Here is a 20605-nt window from a genome sequence, read left to right as displayed (position 1 = left end):
AGTGGTGGTGGCGTAGTGGCTAAAGCACAGGGCTGTTAATCAGAAGGTCGCTGGTTCGAACCCCAAGGCCACCACCATTGTGTCCTTGAGCAAGGCACTTAAATCCAGGTTGCTCAGTGGGGATTGTCCCTGTAATAAGTGCACTGTAAGTCGCTTTGGATAAAAGCGTCTGCCAAATGCATAAATGTAAATGCATGAAACTCTATATGGCGCAAGTTGATAGGTTCTTTAAACTTATCTGTTAGCCAATCAACATGCTAACATGTATTTGTCAAGCCAATCTGCTCACATAGTGTAAGCTTATTGGTCCTTGGACATGTAATCGGTTAGCCAATCGACTTGCGTACTTTCTCTTTGCCTACATTTAAATTTGCTCATTTTCAAATTTGCTGAATTCACTGCAGTGCACTGAGAGGGTTTTCTCTGAAACCCTCCTCCATCCCACCTTCACTTGTCTAGATCTGTTACATGTATGGCTGGGTATCGTTAATTTAGATACCGATATCTTGACTTTGATACCTGTTCCTAAACAATACTTTTTTCGATACCAATTGTGAAATCCATTTGAACAAGATTACAAACATTACCTCAAAAAGACTTTGGTTTTATTTTTTCAGTTTGTTGACTTTTTTTACAGACACAAAAACTCTGGAGCCTTCTGGACTCCTCATGCCAGGGTCGGCAGGGGCAGAGGCTAAAACATTAATGTGAAGAGGAAAAAAAAAAACAAGAAAGCTAAACTGTTAATTCAGCCAACCATAAGGATAAGTACGGTTTAACAAGATAACTAGTATAATGTGAGTTAAACTTAATCAGTTACTGTCAACCTTAAAGCATTTTTAGCATCTATTGAGCTAGCTATCTATAGACATACATCCAAACATTATCTAACGTTACGTAGGTCCCAGTTTATAGGACTATGTCACCGTGCACAGAAACGTTAATTTAACAAATACACAAGTATGTACCACTACAAGTCAGACGATTTTGTTTGTTGGTTTGTTTGCTAAACATTAACCTTACCTGTCGTAGTCCCAGTCATAGCGCTGCTGCATTCATCAGTAGTTTTGGAGGAGGACTCATGTGGTGGGCATACTGGAGGAGGACTCGTGTGGTGGGCATGCTGGAGGAGGACTCGTGTGGTGGGCATGCTGGAGGAGGACTCGTGTGGTGGGCATGCTGGAGGAGGACTCGTGTGGTGGGCATGCTGGAGGAGGACTCGTGTGGTGGGCATGTTGAAGGAGGACTCGTGTGGTGGGCATGTTGAAGGAGGACTCGTGTGGTGGGCATGTTGAAGGAGGACTCGTGTGGTGGGCATGCTGGAGGAGGACTCGTGTGGTGGGCATGCTGGAGGAGAACTTGTGTGGTGGGCATGCTGGAGGAGGACTTGTGTTGGAGGAGGACTTGTGTTGGAGGAGGACTCGTGTTGGAGGAGGACTCGTGTGGTGGGCATGTTGAAGGAGGACTCGTGTGGTGGGCATGTTGAAGGAGGACTCATGTTGGTGGAGGACTCGTGTGGTGGGCATGCTGGAGGAGGACTCATGTTGGAGGAGGACTCGTGTGGTGGGCATGCTTGAGGAGGACTCGTGTGGTGGGCATGTTGAAGGAGGACTCGTGTGGTGGGCATGCTGGAGGAGGACTCGTGTGGTGGGCATGCTGGAGGAGGACTCGTGTGGTGGGCATGCTGGAGGAGAACTCGTGTGGTGGGCATGCTGGAGGAGGACTCGTTCTTGGAGGAGGACTCGTGTTGAAGGAGGACTCATGTGGTGGGCAGGTTGGAGGACTCGTGTGGTGGGCATGTTGAAGGAGGACTCGTGTGGTGGGCATGTTGAAGGAGGACTCGTGGTGGGCAGGTTGGAGGACTCGTGAAGTGGGCATGTTGAGGAGGACTCGTGTGGTGGGCATGCTGGAGGAGGACTCGTGTGGTGGGCATGCTGGAGGAGGACTCATGTTGGAGGAGGACTCGTGTGGTGGGCATGCTGGAGGAGGACTCGTGTGGTGGGCATGCTGGAGGAGGACTCATGTTGGAGGAGGACTCGTGTGGTGGGCATGCTGGAGGAGGACTCATGTTGGAGGAGGACTCGTGTGGTGGGCATGCTGGAGGAGGACTCGTGTGGTGGGCATGCTGGAGGAGAACTCGTGTGGTGGGCATGCTGGAGGAGGACTCATGTTGAAGGAGGACTCGTGTGGTGGGCATGCTGGAGGAGGACTCGTGTTGGAGGAGGACTCGTGTGGTGGGCATGTTGAAGGAGGACTCATGTGGTGGGCAGGTTGAAGGAGGACTCGTGAAGTGGGCATGTTGAAGAGGACTCGTGTGGTGGGCATGCTGGAGGAGGACTCATGTTGGAGGAGGACTCGTGTGGTGGGCATGCTGGAGGAGGACTCGTGTGGTGGGCATGCTGGAGGAGGACTCGTGTGGTGGGCATGCTGGAGGAGGACTCGTGTTGGAGGAGGACTTGTGTGATGGGCATGTTGAAGGAGGACTCCTGTGGTGGGCATGTTGAAGGAAGCTCTGTGGCAGGAGTACGCTGAGAGATGACTGCACCGGCTCGGTGGTCTTGCAGTTGAAGATGGAGCAACTTTCTGCTCTAAGTTTATTCTGTGCACTGTCAAGTGCTTCATCATATTTGTCGTGTTACCGGTCTTGGCAACAATTATCTTGTCACAAATATTGTATCGCATGCTGTTGGCATCGAGCCTGGTGAAATGTAGCCACACTTTTGATCTTTTCCACATATTAAGTCTATGGGGGTTGAGACGCATACACGCTACAGCCTCACGTGTGAGCCGCATCTCTGGGTGTATCGGCGTAAACTAGTGTTTTTACTTGATGCCTAAACACAGCCAGTCACCGGTACTTTTAGATTTGGCCACATCTCTGATGTTGACGAGATTAACCCCTTAGGTATCGAAATTTGGCACCGAACGACAAGACATTTTTTGATACTCTATTGTTTTGAGCCAATTCGGTCGGTGCCTAAAATGTATCGAACTCGATATCCAGCCCTAGTTACATGGGTATTGTATTCAAGTCTTATTGTGTATCAGCATGTCATACATACTTGATGCAGAATGTGTTTTTCTAATTGTGAAGCAGAAGCTTGTAAACATGCTTAACTCTGTATGTCTGTGTATGTTCTAGCAGTAGCAAGTCTACATGAAAAACGCATTTATGGTATGCGCAAGATGCTGGAAACCAGTGAAGTGCTCCATCTGAAGCATGTGTATATAGACCAAAGAAAATAGTGTATGCAGAATGAGAACAACCCTTAAGTCTACCTCGGACAGATTGACAGACTTGATTACAAAATGGTTGGCTATATTGGAAACAATATATTGACAATAATGTAATTTCTTTTAATTATCTATAATATTATATATTATATTTATAATTTTTTTAAGATATATTGGATTATTTGAGATATATAATTTATATATGCATGCTAAAAAAAGGCCCCCGAAATAAAAATGATTCAGTGTTATAATAATACAATTTTACTCACTGAGAACTTTATTAGGAACACAATGGTCCTAATAAAGTGCCCAATGTGGTCTTCTGCTATTGTAGCCTCAAGGTTCGACGTGTTGTGCATTCTGAGATGCTATTCTGCTCACTAGAATTGGACAGAGTAGTTATCTGAGTTACTGTAGACTTTCTGTCAGCTCAAACCAGTCTGGCCATTCTTCGTTGACCTCTCATAAGGCATTGTCATCCATAGAACTGTCGCTCACTGGATGTTTTTTGTTTTTGGCACCATTCTGAGTAAATTCTAGAGACTGGTGTGTGTGTGTGTGTGTGTGTGTGTGTGTGTGTGTGTGTGTGTGTGTGTGTGTGTGTGTGTGTGTGTGTGAGAAAATCATCAGCCCTTACAGAAATACTCAAACCAGCCCATGTGGCACCTACAAACATGTCACGGTCTAAATCAATGATCCAATTTTCTCTATTCTGAAGGTTAATGTGAACATAAAACACAAATATATCTCAAATTTGAATTTTGAAGCCAAATAATGACTACATAATTTGCTAAATAATGACTACAATTTCCACAAGGATGTGAGTTTACCTGCTATACGAAATTATTTTTGTAATTTAAGTTGTTGAACAAAATGCGAAACTTCCTGGCTGATGTCTTGAGATGTTGCTTCAATATATCCACATAATTTTCCTTCCTCACGATGCCATCTATTTTGTGAAGTGCACCAGTCCCTCATGCAGCAAAGTACCCAAAACATGATGCCGCCACCCCCATTCTTCACTGTTGGGATGATGTTTTTCGGCTTTCAAGCCTCACCCTTTTTCCTCCAAACATAATGATGGTCATCATGGCCAAACAGTTACATTTTATTTTCATTAGACCAGAGGACATTTCTCAAAGTAAGATCTTTGTCCCATGTGCACTTGCAAACTGTAGTCTGGCTTTTTTATGGCAGTTTTGGAGCAGTGGCTTCTTCCTTGCTGAGCAGCCTTTCAGGTTATGTCGATGTAGGACTTGTTTTACTGTGGATATAGATTCTTGTCTATTTGTTTCCTCCAGCATCTTCACAAGGTCCTTTTGTTGTTGTTCTGGGATTGATTTGCACTTTTTGCACCAAACTATGTTCAACTCTAGGAGAAAGAATGCATCTACTTCCTGAGCGGTATGATGTCTTCGTGGTCCCATGGTGTTTATACTTACATATTATTGTTTGTACAGATGAATGTGGTACCTTCAGGCATTTGGAAATGGCTCCCAAGTATGAACCAGACTTTGTTTTTCTGAGGTTTTGGCTGATTTCCTTTGATTTTCCCATAATGTCAAGCAAATAGGCACTGAGTTTGAATGTAGGCCTTCAAATATATCCACAGGTACACCTCCAATTCAGTACACCTCCTAATTGAAGCTAATTGGCTAATTACCTAAAGGCTTGACATCATTTTCTGGAATTGTCTAAGCTGCTTAAAAGCACAGTTAACTTGGTGTGTGCAAACTTCTGACCCACTGGAATTTTGTTATAGTCAAATAAATGTTAACTGTCTGTAAACAAATGTTGTAAAATATACTTGTGTCATGCGCAAAGTAGATGTCCTAAATAACTTTATTACTATAGTTTGCTGATATGAAATCTGTGGAGTGGTTAAAAAATTAGTTTGAATGACTTCATCCTAAGTGTATGTAAACTTCTGATTTCAACTGTGTGTGTCAGATGCTAACAGAAGCTTTAATCTGATGTATTTGTAAAAAGCCCAAAGGGACGGCTTTCTCAGCATCTAATCAATGAGCTTCCTGGCTTCATTTATCATTCTGATTGATCAGTGACATTTCTGACACAGACCCCTGCCTGCAGTGCACAATTGACCTGCTGCGCTTTTGTGGTTTTCAGCCCTATCTGAATATTACACTATGAGCAACTAATTCTTATTCTTGTATTAGTCTTACAAAGCCAGACCAGTGTTAAAGGTGTCATGTCATGCATTTGTTTTATTTTAATATTTACCTTATAGGATTAGTTCACCCAAAAATGTAAATTATCTCATGATTGACTCACCTAAGCTATGACCGTTTTTGTGCAAAAACCTTTACTAACATCCTCAGTGAACCTTAAAGCTATCCCAGATGTGTAAGTCTTTTCTTCTTCAGCAGACCTGAAATGAAGATTTTGATAAGCAAATTTCTGCTCTGTTTGTCCATACAATGCAAATAAACATGTTTGACAATCCAAAAGTCACATTTAGGAAGCATAACCATAATCCACACAACTCCAGTCAATCGATAGGTTGTTGTAAGAAACGAAAATTTTTAAATATAAATCGTTGCTTCCGGCCAGTGCTGGGATGCCGTTTGTAATGACCTAACTCTCGCGTGAAAGTCTTTCTTCTGTTGTAAACAAAGTGCGGTTTTCTGACTTTTCGCGTGTATACGCCATTGTGCTTATGTCAAGCGACAGCTCTGCCCCTCATTGGATGTTTTTTGTTTTTGGCATCATTCTGAGTAAATTCTAGAGACTGTGTGTGTGAAAATAAAGAAATACTCAAACCAGCCCGTCTGGTACCAACAATCCTCCATGCGATTATTTAATCCGCCAGTCATGTGGCAGGAGTACATAAAATCATTCAGATACGGGTCAGGATCTTCAGTTAATGTTCATATCATCCATCAGAATGTGATCTCAGTGATTTAGACTGTGGCATGATAGTTTGTGCCAGACGGGCTGGTTTGAGTATTTCTGGGTTTGTCACACACAACAATCTCTAGAATTTACTCAGAATGGTGCCAGAAACAAAAAAACATTCTGTGAGCGGCAGTTCTGTGGATGGAAATACCTTGATGAGAGAGATCAACAGAGAATGGACAGACTGGTTTGAACTGACAAAGTCTACAGTAACTCGCTCTGTGCAATTGTTGTGAGAAGAATATCATCTCTGAATGTTATTCTGACGTCTGTTGGCGCTGTTTTGGTGGCACGAGGGGGACCATCAATATTAGGCAGGTGGTTTTAATGTTGTGGCTGATCGGTGTATAAGTGAAGTATGGAATCATACTACTACAGTTGCTCTTACAGTCAAAAACTGAAAGTCGGCACACTGTTGCTTCCAAATACTTTTATAGTTAGGCACACAAGATATGTTGATATACACTGCATGCCCACTTATTAGGCAAATTGTATTCCTCAGGATTAATTTTATTGTTGGACAAACACAATGCTCTGTCAATCCAAAATGTTATTGAGCTTCAAACCTGAATGTTTAACAAAGAAAAAGTGAGTTTTGTCTTTCTCAGGGGAAATATATTAGTGCACAATTATTAGGCAACTAATTTACAAAAAGAATGTCTCCCAACTCAATTGTTTATTCTCAATTTGTAGAGTAGGTGCAGCAAATAAGTAACACAAAATGACAATTAAATAACATTTTTGGCCTTTCAAAAACATTCAGAGACCAATATAGCCACCCTTCTTTTCAATAACTGCCATGAGACTTCCATCCATGGAATCAGTCAGTTTCTTTATCTGTTCATGATCAACTTGTCTTCCCTCACTTTTTGAGATGGGCCCACAAGTCTTTAGTAGGATTTAAGTCAGGTGAGGAAGGAGGCCAAGTCATTATTTGGGCATCTTTGAAGCCCTTGCTGGCTAGCCAAGCAGTGGCTTACTTGGATGTATGTGATAAGAGCATTGTCCTGCATAAAGATCATGGACTTCTTGAATGCTGAGGACTTCCTGTACCACTGCTTGAAGAAAGTACTTTCCAGAAACTGGCAGTAGGTTTGAGAGTTGAGTTAAAGTCCATCGTCAACTCGAAAAGGTCCAACTACCTCATCCTTAATTATAGCAGCCCATACAAGTACCCCTCCTCTACCTTGCTGGTGCCTGACTCAAAGTGGTGCCCTGTGTCCATTATTGATCCAGCCACGGGCCCACCCATCTGCTCCATCAAGAGTCACTCATTTCATCTATCTATAAAACCTTTGAAAAATCTGTCAATCAAACGTTTGATTGTCCCGTGGTCATGCCTTATTAGTTTAGCTATTTTAAGTGTGCTGCATCGTCTGAAAGGCATTTTACTATATTTGACTTTTCAGTGTCTGTTAAATCTCTTTTTTGGCCCATTTTACCTGAGGTAGTGAAGCTGCCTAGTATTGATGCACACCTTGATATAATGTTAGTCACTTTTGCCACACCCTCCATCATTACTCAAATACATACCAACTGAAAATGATTGGATCCAATAAGAATTCAAGTTTATATGATTTGGAGTTGAAAAATGTGCATGGAAATAATAATAAGATCAGAATATCCACTTGCCTAATATCTGGACATGCAGTGTAATTATGCTGACAATGGTGAAAATAGTCCAGACTTACACAAGGTGTAAACTTGAATGCTTAATAATTCTGTACCCAGCTGTAATGGACGGTCAGCCCAGTTTTTTTTTACCTCCCATGTAATTGGAAATACGGGATGTTCACCAATTACAAGCTGCACCCAGATCATTTCACCAGTCATCCGGTGATCACCCTTGGCTATTTCACTGATAAATTCTAGATAATGGCTGTCCTGATGTGATAATTTAAGCCAAAATACGAGACATCAGTGACTCTGCAGGCAGTCATGCATTGATGAAGGCCATCGTGTGACATAGGGAATTCACGGAAGTAGAGAGAGACGTCTTTGCTGCTTAGTGACAGTAAATACTCTTTTTGGACTAGTGAGGAAGTTTTGAGTTCTGAAACTTGCTGTATGTTTTTATAGTACAGTACATGTTCAGCGGGAAATACACAACATACTATCACCTGACTATTTCAATCTATTCTTCCTAGATTTAAAAAAATAAAATAAAAGTTTTAGTGCATTGGTATCATCTTGCAGTATTTATGTCAACAGTATGTTTTAAATTATTTGTTTTTTATTAAAAATCTTATTGATTCCCTAAAAAAAATTAAATGGACATAACAGAAAATACGGAACTCCGTATTTCCCCCCAACCTGACACAAACACGCACCACAGTGGTCATAATTATTTAGAAACATAAAAAAAACCAATAAGAATACACACACATTTTAAAACTACAAATCCCTCTCCACTGCCTCTCCTGGAGAACCCTCCAAAAAGACCAAATATCTACCCCACTTCCTATTAAACAAATCTAATTTTCCCAGCCTTCTACATGTCACTTCCTCGAATGCCGCCACCCCGCCAATCTCTGTGCACCACTACTGAAAATAGGGTGCTCCAGCTGACTTCCATTCAATAAGAATAATCCGTCTGCTGATCATAACTCTGGCTTGGACTCAACTTTTTATGTATCTATCCCCTATAATAATAACCACCCCATCACCTAAAATACAGAGTCTGGGGCAAAATGAAATTTGAGTGTCCAATACATCACACATAAAACTATGAACCCTCAACCAAAATTCCTGATCTACATGTATGAGAGATGGCATAACTGCTACATCATTTAGCCAGAAGTTTTGTACAATATTTTTACATCTAGCTGGATCAGGAAAATTGGATGGTAACTCTTACACTCGGTTGGATCTTTGTCCTTTTTAAGAATCAGACTGATCCGGGCTTGCATCAGGGTTGGTGGAAGCTTTCCATTATTTCATGATTCGTATAAACCTCTAGCAAAAGTGGAGCCAGTTCTGTAGCATAAGATCTACAAAATTCAGCGTCAAAACCATCTGGCCATGGAGCCTTGTCTGTAGGCAAGGCCTATATTACCTCGACAAGCTCCTCCAAGGTTATTTCAGAATCAAGAGCAGTTTAGTAAGTTTTAATGGTTTCACAAAGTTTCTAATATCCTCATCAGTAGATGAAGACATGGAACTGTAGAGATCGAGATAGAATTCTTTAAAAGCAAAAATGAAAAAATATATCAATGGTTGAGGTAAATATTTCACCACCAGCAGATTTCACTGAGGGAATGGTAGAAAAAGACTCTCTCTGCTTTATATATTTAGCCAGAAGCTTCCCTGCTTTGTCCCCTGACTCAAAATATGACTCTCATGCCCTGAATAGCAAAAACGCCACCTTTCGTGACAAAATAGAATTACATCTGTGTTTCAATCGGGTCAATTCCCTGAGGCCATTAGATGCATTCGGCGCTTCAGCACTTTTAATTTTCTCATCCAATTCCATGAGTTCTTGTGCTTTGGATTGTTTGGTGAATGATGCGTACTGTATGATCCGATCCCTAAGAACCGCCTTAAGTGCCTCCCAAGCCACGCACACAGAGGATACTGAGGACCAGTTGGTCTCCATATAGACATTGATTTCAGTCTTTAGCATTTGTTGGAATTCAGGATTTTGCAAATAGTATACATTAAAGTGCCAACTATATGATTTATTTTTCTCCGTTTGTGGCAACACCTCTAAACACACCAAGGTGTGATCTGAGAATAAATGTGTCCAATTGAGCAATCAACAACAGATTAAATGAGGGACATAGATATAAAAAAATAAAATAAATGAAAAATCTATTCTAGAATAAGTCCCTACCAGATGTGTTCAAAAGTCTCCAAATATCTGTAAGACCAAGATGTTTACACATCTTGTGAAGCATCAATGTTGCTTTTAGGGGGCTTACACGCTTTTGCTTCACTATGATCAAGGACTGAGTCCATCAAAAGATTAGAAGTCTCCTCCTAATATTATATCAAGAGGGGTCCCAGCGGCTTGCAACATCACTTCAAGATCTATAAAAAAAATCCCTGATCATCAACGTTAGGTGCATAAATATTAGCCAGAATAAGACTTTGTCCCCGAATTTCAGCTAAAACAATAATAGATGTTTACTTACCAGCATAATGACTCCCCTGCTCTTACTCGAGCCAGCACTATAAAAAAAAATGCCCACCCCATATCTTTCCTCATTTTTCATCTTCCTGTGGAGAAAGGTGTGTTTCTTGAAGAAACACTAACATATTTCTTACACTTAAGAAGAGAAATAACCTACCTTCCTTTTTATCGGTGCCCCATTCACATTCCACGTGGAGAGAAACAATCCACTCATATTAACATTTTACATTTTGACATATAAGAAAAAATAGATTATGCGTCAAAAACAAGATTATAAAGACCATTTTCCAACAGTGGTGTGACCATCAAAACCCAGAAAAAAACAAACAATTTCATCAGATTACATCAATAAACTGTCCTGAAGTTTTTAATCTACAAAATAAGATCCAGCCGCTAGTTGGAATCAGCACAAAAAAGCATACAGATTCTTCAAACAGTCAAGCAAATGTGCAGTGAGCCGGTCCACTCAGCTGCAGTACCACAAGATGACTTGCTCATCTTACCCAGAATTTATCGAGCCTACCTCCCTCCGCGGCTTGCCAAGCAGGAACCCTGTGAGCTCGCTCAATTTCCATCTTATGGCCTGTTATGTTGAGCAGAGTCCTTCTTCGCCCTCAGGAATTCGGACAATTTTCCGCTGGCTACAGTTCTCCATGTCCATCAACTTCTCCCAGACACACTCCAAACCCACCGTGGTCACTAACAGATTAGCAGATAATTCCCTCTCCGATGACTCCAGATAATTTATAATTTCTCGATATCCCCCACTCTTGTAACCACCTCAATGAACTTCACCTTCATGGCAGTGATCGATCAACGTATCACAGCAAGATCCTCCAAGTCATCAATGACCTTCGTCAGCATTGCTAACATGTGGTGGTGGCGGCGTAGTGGCTAAAGCACAGGGCTGTTAATCAGATGGTCGCTGGTTCTAACCCCACGGCCACCACCATTGTGTCCTTGAGCAAGGCGTACTTAACTCCAGGTTGCTCCGGGGGGATTGTCCCTGTAATAATTGCACTGTAAGTCGCTTTGGATAAAAGCGTCTGCCAAATGCATAAATGTAAATGTAAATGTTCAGCATCTCTCGCAGATTTTCCTGCACTTCTCTGATTAAATCGACTCTGGGAGCATCAACTTGAGCACGTAAGTGGCTCCAGCCTGGTCTCCTAAGCAACCAAATTGTCCCGGTTGCTAGGGAGGGTAGAGTCACATGGGAAAACCTCCTCGTGGTCTCTATAATGTGGTTCTCGCTCTCAGTGGGGCACATGGTCAAGTCAAGTCAAGTCAAGTGGTTTTTATTGTCGTTTCAACCTTATACAGTTAGTACAGTACACAGCAAAACGAGACAACGTTCCTCCAGGACCATGGTGCTACATAAAAACAACAAAGGACCAACACAGGACCACATGAGACTACACAACAAAATAAAATACCTATATAAACTACCTATATATACCTATATAAAGTGCACGTGCAAACATGTGCAAAAAGTACAGGACAGTACAACAAATTACTGACAATGAACAGGACAATAGACAGTGCAGCGCCGACCAGTACTCAGTAGTGCAAAAAGATGACAGTTTCTAAAAATGTAAACATAACATACTATGAGATAATGTTCTATGCACATAGCAGTTATTGAGGTAGCAGACATTTATAAAGTGACAGTAATTAAAGTGCAACTCAGGACACGTGTGTGTGTGTGTGTGTCAAACCAGTCTCTGAGTATTGAGGAGTCTGATGGCTTGGGGAAGAAGCTGTTACACAGTCTGGCCGTGAGGGCCCGAATGCTTCGGTACCTCTTGCCAGACGGGAGGAGGGTAAAGAGTTTGTGTGAGGGGTGTGTGGGGTCGTCCACAATGCTGGTTGCTTTATGGATACAGTGTTTTTTGTAAATGTCTTTGATGGAGGGAAGAGAGACCCCAATGATCTTCTCAGCTGTCCTCACTATCCTCTGCAGGGCTTTGCGGTCCAAACGGTGCAAGTCCCAAACCAGGCAGTGATGCAGCTGCTCAGGATGCTCTCAATAGTCCCTCTATAGAATGTAGTGAGGATGGGGGTTGGGAGATGTGCTTTCCTCAGCCTTCGAAGAAAGTAGAGACGCTGCTGGGCTTTCTTGGTGATAGAGCTGGTGTTGAGGGACCAGGTGAGGTTCTCCGCCAAGTGAACACCAAGGAATTTGGTGCTTTTGACGATCTCCACAGAGGAGCCGTCGATGTTCAGCGGAGTGTGTTCACCTTGTGCTCTCCTAAAGTCAACAACCATCTCTTTTGTTTTGTCGACATTCAGGGACAGGTTGTTGGCTCTACACCAGTTCGTCAGCCGCTGCACCTCCTCTCTGTATGCCGACTCGTCGTTCTTGCTGTTAAGACCCACCACGGTTGTGTCATCGGCGAACTTGATGATGTGATTCGAGCTGTGCATTGCTGCACAGTCGGGGGAGCACTGGGGGGCCCCAGTGCTCAGTGTGGTGGTGGTGGAGATGCTGTTCCCGATCCGGACTGACTGAGGTCTCCCAGTCAGGAAGTCCAGGATCCAGTTGCAGAGGGAGGTGTCCAGGCCCAGCAGGTTCAGCTTTCCAATCAGGTGCTGGGGAATGATTGTGTTGAATGCTGAGCTGAAATCTATGAACAGCATTCGAACGTATGAGTCCTTATTGTCTAGGTGGGTGAGGGCCAGATGGAGGGTTGTGGTGATGGCATCGTCCGTTGAACGGTTTGAACGATACGCAAACTGCAGTGGGTCTAGTGAGGGGGCAGCTGGGTCTTAATCTGCCTCATGACGAGCCTCTCGAAGCACTTCATGATGATGGGTGTAAGTCGCGATGGGACGGTAGTCGTTGAGGCAGGACACTGAAGACTTCTTTGGCATGGGGATGATGGTGGTGGCCTTGAAGCACGTTGGAACAGCGGCGCTGCTCAGAGAGATGTTGAAGATGTCGGTAAGAACATCTGCTAGCTGGTCTGCACATCCTCTGAGCACTCTGCCAGGAATGTTGTCTGGTCCAGCAGCCTTCCGTGGGTTGACTCTACGTAGAGTTTTCCTCACATCTGCCGTGGTAAGACAGAGCACCTGGTCGTTGGGAGGAGGGGTGGACTTCCTCGCCATCACGTCGTTCTGCACTTCAAACCGAGCGTAGAAGTCGTTCAGCACATCTGGAAGGGAGGCATCTTTGTCACAGGCAACTGATGTTGTCCTGTAGTTGGTGATGGCCTGGATGCCCTGCCACATGCGCCGCGTGTCACCGCTGTCCTGGAAGTGACTGTGGATTCTCTGGGCGTGCGGCGCTTTGCCTCTCTGATTGCCCGTGACAGTTTGGCCCTAGCTGTTCTTAGGGCTGCCTTATCGCCTGCTCTGAAGGCGGAGTCTCGGGACCTCAGCAGCGTGCGCACCTCCGCGAGTCATCCACGGCTTCTGGTTGGAGCGTGTGGTGATGGTCTTGGAGAAAGTGACATCATCAATGCACTTGCTGATGTAGCTGGTCACTGATGCTGTGTATTCCTCCAAGTTGGTAGAATCGCCATATGTTGCAGCCTCCCTGAACATGTGCCAGTCAGTACACTCAAAACAGTCCTGAAGAGCAGAGATGGCTCCTGCTGGCCAGGTTTTCAGCCTGCTTCTGAAGCGGTTTTGTGCGTCTGACGAGCGGTCTGTATGCTGGAATTAACATAACAGAGATGTGGTCTGAGTAGCCGAGGTGGGGCGGGGCTCCGCTCAGTCAGCGCCTGGGATGTTTTTGTAAACAAGATCAAGCGTGTTCAGCCCCTCTCGTTGCAAAGTCCACATACTGATGGAATTTAGGGAGCACTGTCTTGAGATTTGCATGGTTGAAATCTCCGGCGACAATAAACAGTCCGTCGGGGTGAGCGTTCTGCAGTTCAGCTCATAGCCCCATACAGTTCACAGAGCGCTTCCTTAGCGTTAGCGCTGGGGAATGTAAACTCCGGTTATGCAAACAGTGGTGAATTCCCGTGGTAGATAATAAGGTCTGCATCTAACAGTCACAAGCTCCAACAGCGATGAACAGTAACTAGAGACTAGCATAGAGTTCTTTCACCATTCCGTGTTGATGTAAACACACAAGCCACCACCGCGAGTCTTACCGCAGAGAGCTGTATTCCTGTCGGCACGAAACGAGGCGAGCCCGTCTAGCTGAATGCCGGCATCCGGAACTCTATCGCTGAGCCACGTCTCCGTGAAAACAAAGACGCAGCAGTCTCTAAACTCACGCTGTGTAGCCTGCTGGAGTCGGATATAGTCCAGTTTATTGTCCAGGGAGCAAACATTTGAGAGCAGGATAGACGGGAGAGCCGGCTGGCTAGGGTTTGTTTTTAGCCTAGCATGGACCCCCGCCCTCTTTCCGCGCTTCCACTTTCTCGCACACCGCTTACGACGTCCTCTCTCCCGGCCACCGGCGACGCCGAGGGCTGGAGGCCTGGTCTCCGCAGCAAGCCGAGTACGCGTAGCGCCTCCTGCAGGTCATCATGCAGCTTGGTTTTTGCATGAGTCTTATATTTCAGTAGTGTCTGGCGATGGTAGACACGAACACCGGTTGCTCCGATGTCCATGTGTTGCAAAAGTCGGGTTTTTTTAACAAAAATAGCACCATTGTGGATCCGGAGTGGCCGCTGCGTGCTACCGCGCCGCCATCTTGGATCTGGAGTTGGATCACGCACAACTCATCTTGGATGGTGAGTTGTGCGTGGATGCCACGGAGAATAGCGTGAAGCCTCCACATGCACTACATGTCCATGGTAACACGCTCAAGCCACATGATAAGATGTGTGTATTGACGGTCTCAGACGTGGAGGCAACTAGGATTCGTTCTCTGCCACCCGGATTGAGGCGAGTCACTATGACACCACGAAGACTTAGAGCGCATTGGGAATTGGGCATTCCAATTTGGGGAGAAAATCACAAAAAAACTAGCAAATTGCACAGAGCTCTCTGTTCACAAGTCCGATCCTCACATGGTGTCATGTGACTCCTCAACAGTATGTTTTAATTTAAACCATTTGTTTATCATGATGCTTCTTTTTCATCTCGTCTCTGTCACGGCCGGCTCGTAAGCTGCAACAATAAGGGATACTACACGTTGGAAATCTCGCTCAAAGTGTAATTTATTAAAAAGAAAAGAAGTAATGACATAAAATAACTGCTAACAAAAGAGAACAATAACACAAGCCTGAATCGGGGAGAGGCACTGCTTGGATGACGAGAGCCGGTTTTTAAAAGCTCTCGCCGCCCTCTGCACAGGTGAATCTGGGTAGGCTTAATGAGTAGGGCTGATCAACTAATAGCGAAATACCAGCCCACAAACACAAGGGTGAAGAAAAACCACGAGCCCAGCAGTGATCATCATGTTAGAAAACCTTCATTTCACTATAATTTTTCATCAGTTATCTTGTTGACGATTAACATTGAGTCAGACTTTTGACTTGCCTTTGTAAGGTCTGGTCCAAACATGGCCAAATTTTCTAGCCAAGAATGGCCCACTTAGACAGTCTCATTGACATATAAAACATTCAATCACAGTAGTATTTATGTGCTGTTTAGGGGTGGGATTATCTGGCAAAAGTGATAATTTAATCCTCAAACATGCTCTTATTTCTAAGCAAATGCTGACAAACCTCTGCATCTAGCTTTCATTGAACATTGTGTGTTTAATTTTGTGTTCATACAGGCGATGAGGAGTCATGAAGGTAACGAGGCTCAGGTGTGTTACTTCATCATTCAACTCCTGCTCCTCAAACCAAATGACTTCCGCAACCGTGTAAGTGATTTTGTGAAAGAGAATGCTCCTGAACACTGGCTACAGAGTGACTGGCACACCAAACACATGACCTACCACAAGGTAACACAACACACACCAAAAACACAACATGCTACATGCTAACATCCTATATCAAACTAATATAAACCAGTGCTACACACCAGTCAGTTGTGTAGTCACACTTTTGACTGTTTAGTTTAGAGGTGGTAAATCTGAAATCAATTACACAACAATAATACTGCAACAACACTGAAGGAACTATTAGAAAATGTTTATAGACATTGTGGTCAAATATTCCATCCATTCAAAAGTAAATATTATGGATTATTTAATGTTCATAACTCTGCAAACAAAACAGGATAAACCGTTGTGCTCAGACGAGTACACTGGACTACACTGCACATCTGGATATATGATAGATTATAACTCTCTTCTCCATCTGTTGATCATTATTTGATGAATTACTGCAGATATGATCAATAGAAATGCACACAAACTAGGGCTGAAACGATCATTATCAACAAAGTCGACAAGAAACAATTGTCAACAAAAAATGTTGAATGGTCATCGATCCAATTTCTGATTAACAATTTTTTATTGATTTACATATTGAACATAGAAAAACAAAACATATATTTACAGAATCAACAATTAATCCCTACTATCACCCCACCCTGGCCTCAACAACATCCCAGAGGTCGTACATGATTAATAGACACACAAAAAAAAAATAACAATCACACATCCAGCAATGTCAAATATCCTCCTCATTTCTCCATAAAAAAATTCAATCTCCCTAGTCTTCTAAATTACCTTTCTTCAAAAGGCACAACCCTCCCCATCTCCGAGCACCACTCCTGAAATGAAGGGCGCTCCAGCCGACCTCCAACTCGTTAAAAGAATCATTCTGGCGAAAATTACGCTGGTTATGACCCAACTCTTTGTTTCTTCTCAACATCGATGATTGCCCCATTGCCCAGAATACAGAGTCTGGGGCAAAATGAAACCCGAGTGCCCAATACATCACACACAAGACTCTGAACCTCCAACCAAAACTCCTGGATCTTAACACCCCCCCAAAAGACATTGGTTATGTTTCCATCCTATGATTGGTATCACCAGCTGGTGGGTGTGTCTTTAAGACCAAGCCTATACAATCTTGAGGGGGTCCAATAGAATTTATGTACAATCTTAAATTGCATAAGACTCACCCTTGCATCTCGATGCAGACTTGACTTTTTTTATAATCCTAATCCACTCTCCCTCCTCCAATATCAAGTTTAAATCTTCCTCGCAAAATCTCTTGAGAGAAGTTGAAGCTCCGTCCCCCAGACTCTGAAATAGCAGGTAGTAATACACTGATGCCTCATGGCCTTTTCTAAAAGCAGTAATTACCTCTCCCAGAGTATCTGCTGCTTTAGGGGGGTGTATGCTACTCCCAAAAATAGTACAGAGCAGATGGCATAGCTGTAAATATCTAAAGAACTGAGATCTGGGAATCCCAAAATGTTGAGCCAGATTTTCAAAGGATCTCAACATTCTGCTCTCATATAGGTCACCAAGTATAGTAACCCCCCTCACATTCCACTCTGACCAGCAGAAAGGGGACTTGTTAATACATAATTAATGGGGTTCAGCCATATGCTCAAGGCAACATTTCATATTTCATATCGCGGCTGCTGATGGTTCCTGGGCAAGACAGAACAAAAATGTGGAAAGAGGGCAACCCTTATGGGTGCCCCTATCCAGAGTAAAATAATCTGAAATTAATCCATTAGTTTGTACCATTGCTATCGGGTGTCTATAAAGTGACTTAACCCATCCAATAAAAGTATTCCCAAACTCGAACGTTTCTAAAATTTTAAAAAGATAATCCCATTCTACTATATCAAACTCCATTTCGGCATCAAGTGAGATGGCCGCGACCAGAGTCTGATCGTTCGCCAATGACCACATGATATTGATGAAATGCCTAATGTTATCAGAAGAGCTGCAGCCCCTAATAAACACCACCTGATCTTTATGTATAAGAGATTAAGTACAGTTAGTTATAACTGTCCTTAATCAGTTGGCCAGAATTTTTGACAATATTTTTATGTCTAGCTGGAGCAGGGATATTGTACGGTAACTCTTACACTCGCTGGGATCTTTGTCCTTTTTAAGAATAAGACTGATCCGGGCTTGTGTCATGGTTGGCGGAAGCTTTTCATTCTTTAATGTTTCCTTATAACTTCTAACAAATGTGGAGCGAGTTCTCTAAGATCTAAAAAAATTCAGCATCAAAACCCTCTGGCCCCGTAGGCTTGCCTGTAGGCAAGGCCTTAATTACCTCACCAAGCTCCTCCTAGGTTATCTCATAATCAAAATAATTTTTTTGCTCAGTCGTCAGTTAAGGGAGTTCTATTGTTCCACAATTTTTCGAATGCGAATGGTACAAAAAGACTCTCTCTGTTTTATATATCTAGCCAAAAGTTTTCCTGCTTTGTCCTCTGACTCAAAATATGACTGTCTTGCCCTGAATAGCCAAAACTCCTCATTCTGTGACAAAATAGTATTATATCTGTATTTCAATCGGGTCAATTCTCTGAGGCCATCAGGTGACATTCAGCGCTTCAGCTCTGCCTCAGCACTTTTAATATTCCCTTCCAACTTTTAATGGATTTTTTGATGAATAAGGCATAATGTATGATCCGACCCCTAAGAACTGCTTTAAGTGCCTCCCAAGCCACACCCACAGAGGATACTGTGTTTGAAAAAGGGATATATTAAAGCACCAACTATATGATTTCTTTTTCCCACATGTGGCAACACCTCTAAACACACCAGGGCTTGATCTGAGATTAAGATGTTTACAATAGAGCAATCCACAACAGATGAAATGAGGGACTTAGATGTAAAAAAAAAAAATTTAAAAAAATATAATCGACTGATGAAAAAAAATTAATAGTCCCTACAAGTCTCCAAATATCTGTAAGAGCAAGATTTTTACACATCCTGTGAAGCATCAATGTTGCTTTTTGGGGGCTTACACGCTTTTGCTTCACAATAATTTAGGACTGAGTCATCAAAAGATTAAAGTCTCCTCCCAATATTTTAACAGGAGGGGTGTCAGCGTCTTGCGACATAATAAAAAAGCCCTGATCATCAATGTTAGGTGTGTAAATATTAGCCAGAATAAGACTTTGCCACTGAATTCCTGCTTAAACCGTAATGACGCTTCCTAATTTATCTTTAATCTGTTTGAGACTGTTTGAATTGTAGATGTTTATTTATCAATGTAATGACATTTTGTGAGACAGAATTACACAACAGAAAATAATCTATTAAACAAACTGCAGCCAATAGGCAGGGTAAACATAAAGTGTAGATTCATCCACAAACTGTCCCAAAGGAGTGTTACTCAACAAAACATACTCCAGCCGCTAGGCGTAACCAACACAAAAAGAAACAAAGGTGGCGCTCAGTTCCTCAGATGAAAAAGTGAATGTTCAGTGAGTCAGGTACACTCGGCTTCATAGAAAGTATCGAACAATGACTTACCCATTCCATTGACTTTATGAAAGACATTGCTTGCTATGGGCATGTAAATATTTTACCGTCGTTAGTGTCTATTCTCAGTTTGGCCGGGAATGTCAGTGCAAAAGTGACCTTCAATTTTAAATGGAAAACAAGACAAAAACACTCGATAACAATAGAATTGTTTGCGGTGAATATTTTAATGAATTAAGACAAAAATCTTTTTTTTTTTTTTTCTTGTAATTCAGTGAATGTCATTTTGAGGTTTTTTAAAAGCTGATTTTGTCCTCTTTATTGTTAGCAAGCATGTTTAATACATAAACGTAATAGTGTGATGCAAATTTTGGCAGGCAAATAGCACAGAGTTTTGTGAATGAAATGCAATCTATGAGCAATCTATGAGCCTAATTTTCACAGAAAGGAGGCATGTTTGTGTGGAAATGAAAGTCAATGACTTAATTAAAATCCCTCTTTCAGTGTTGATTGCGCTTGCTATAATTAGTTTGCGGGTGGTTGGTGAAAAAGACAAGATTTAAGCACTGAAATGTGGATTATTTTACAGAAATAAAGTGGAATATAATATCTTGTTTACTTGTTACTATATGTCTGAAACAAAACTCTGAGGAGCACATTCACTAAACAGGTGCACCACTTTTGAACATTGTGTTTCTGTAGAAAATCCTGCAGTCTGTATTTATTCATGCTGGCGATTTAACGTGTTAACCTTGTGCGACCCTAAATCCACATGCGTGGATATTGTGTTTTGGCATTACTATATGCAACGCATAATTAATAACACAGTTAACAAGACTTTAGACTGTCATTTAAAGTGTTAACGTCTGCCGCATTAAGTCACGTGACACAACAACATGCCATTGATTTCCGTGCAGCACTCCTTTAAATTTTTTTCATTGAAACCTGTTTGGTTGTAATGAGTCTTTAGTCTCTGATATGCCACTTTAAAAAATCTGTTCATTTTTTGCACTTCAGCGCGCTGATAAACATGTCCACATATGTGGAAATTTGCATTA

General features: G+C 42.6%; 1 protein-coding gene across 2 annotated transcripts in view; it reads left to right on the top strand.

Moving 5' to 3' along the window:
* The window catches only part of med23 (mediator complex subunit 23), a 94670-nt gene that overhangs the window by 58431 nt on the left and 15634 nt on the right, over positions 1-20605 (top strand). For both annotated transcript variants that reach the window (XM_052095601.1, XM_052095600.1), the window contains one exon: positions 15969-16139. In XM_052095601.1, the coding sequence (XP_051951561.1) occupies positions 15969-16139 (171 nt within the window). The remainder of the gene's footprint in view (positions 1-15968; positions 16140-20605) is intronic.

This window comes from Xyrauchen texanus, chromosome 28, assembly GCF_025860055.1.
Source record: "Xyrauchen texanus isolate HMW12.3.18 chromosome 28, RBS_HiC_50CHRs, whole genome shotgun sequence".
NCBI lineage: Eukaryota > Metazoa > Chordata > Actinopteri > Cypriniformes > Catostomidae > Xyrauchen > Xyrauchen texanus.
The sequence above is the reverse complement of the archived record's forward strand: the minus strand, read 5'-3'. Positions and strand labels throughout refer to the sequence as shown.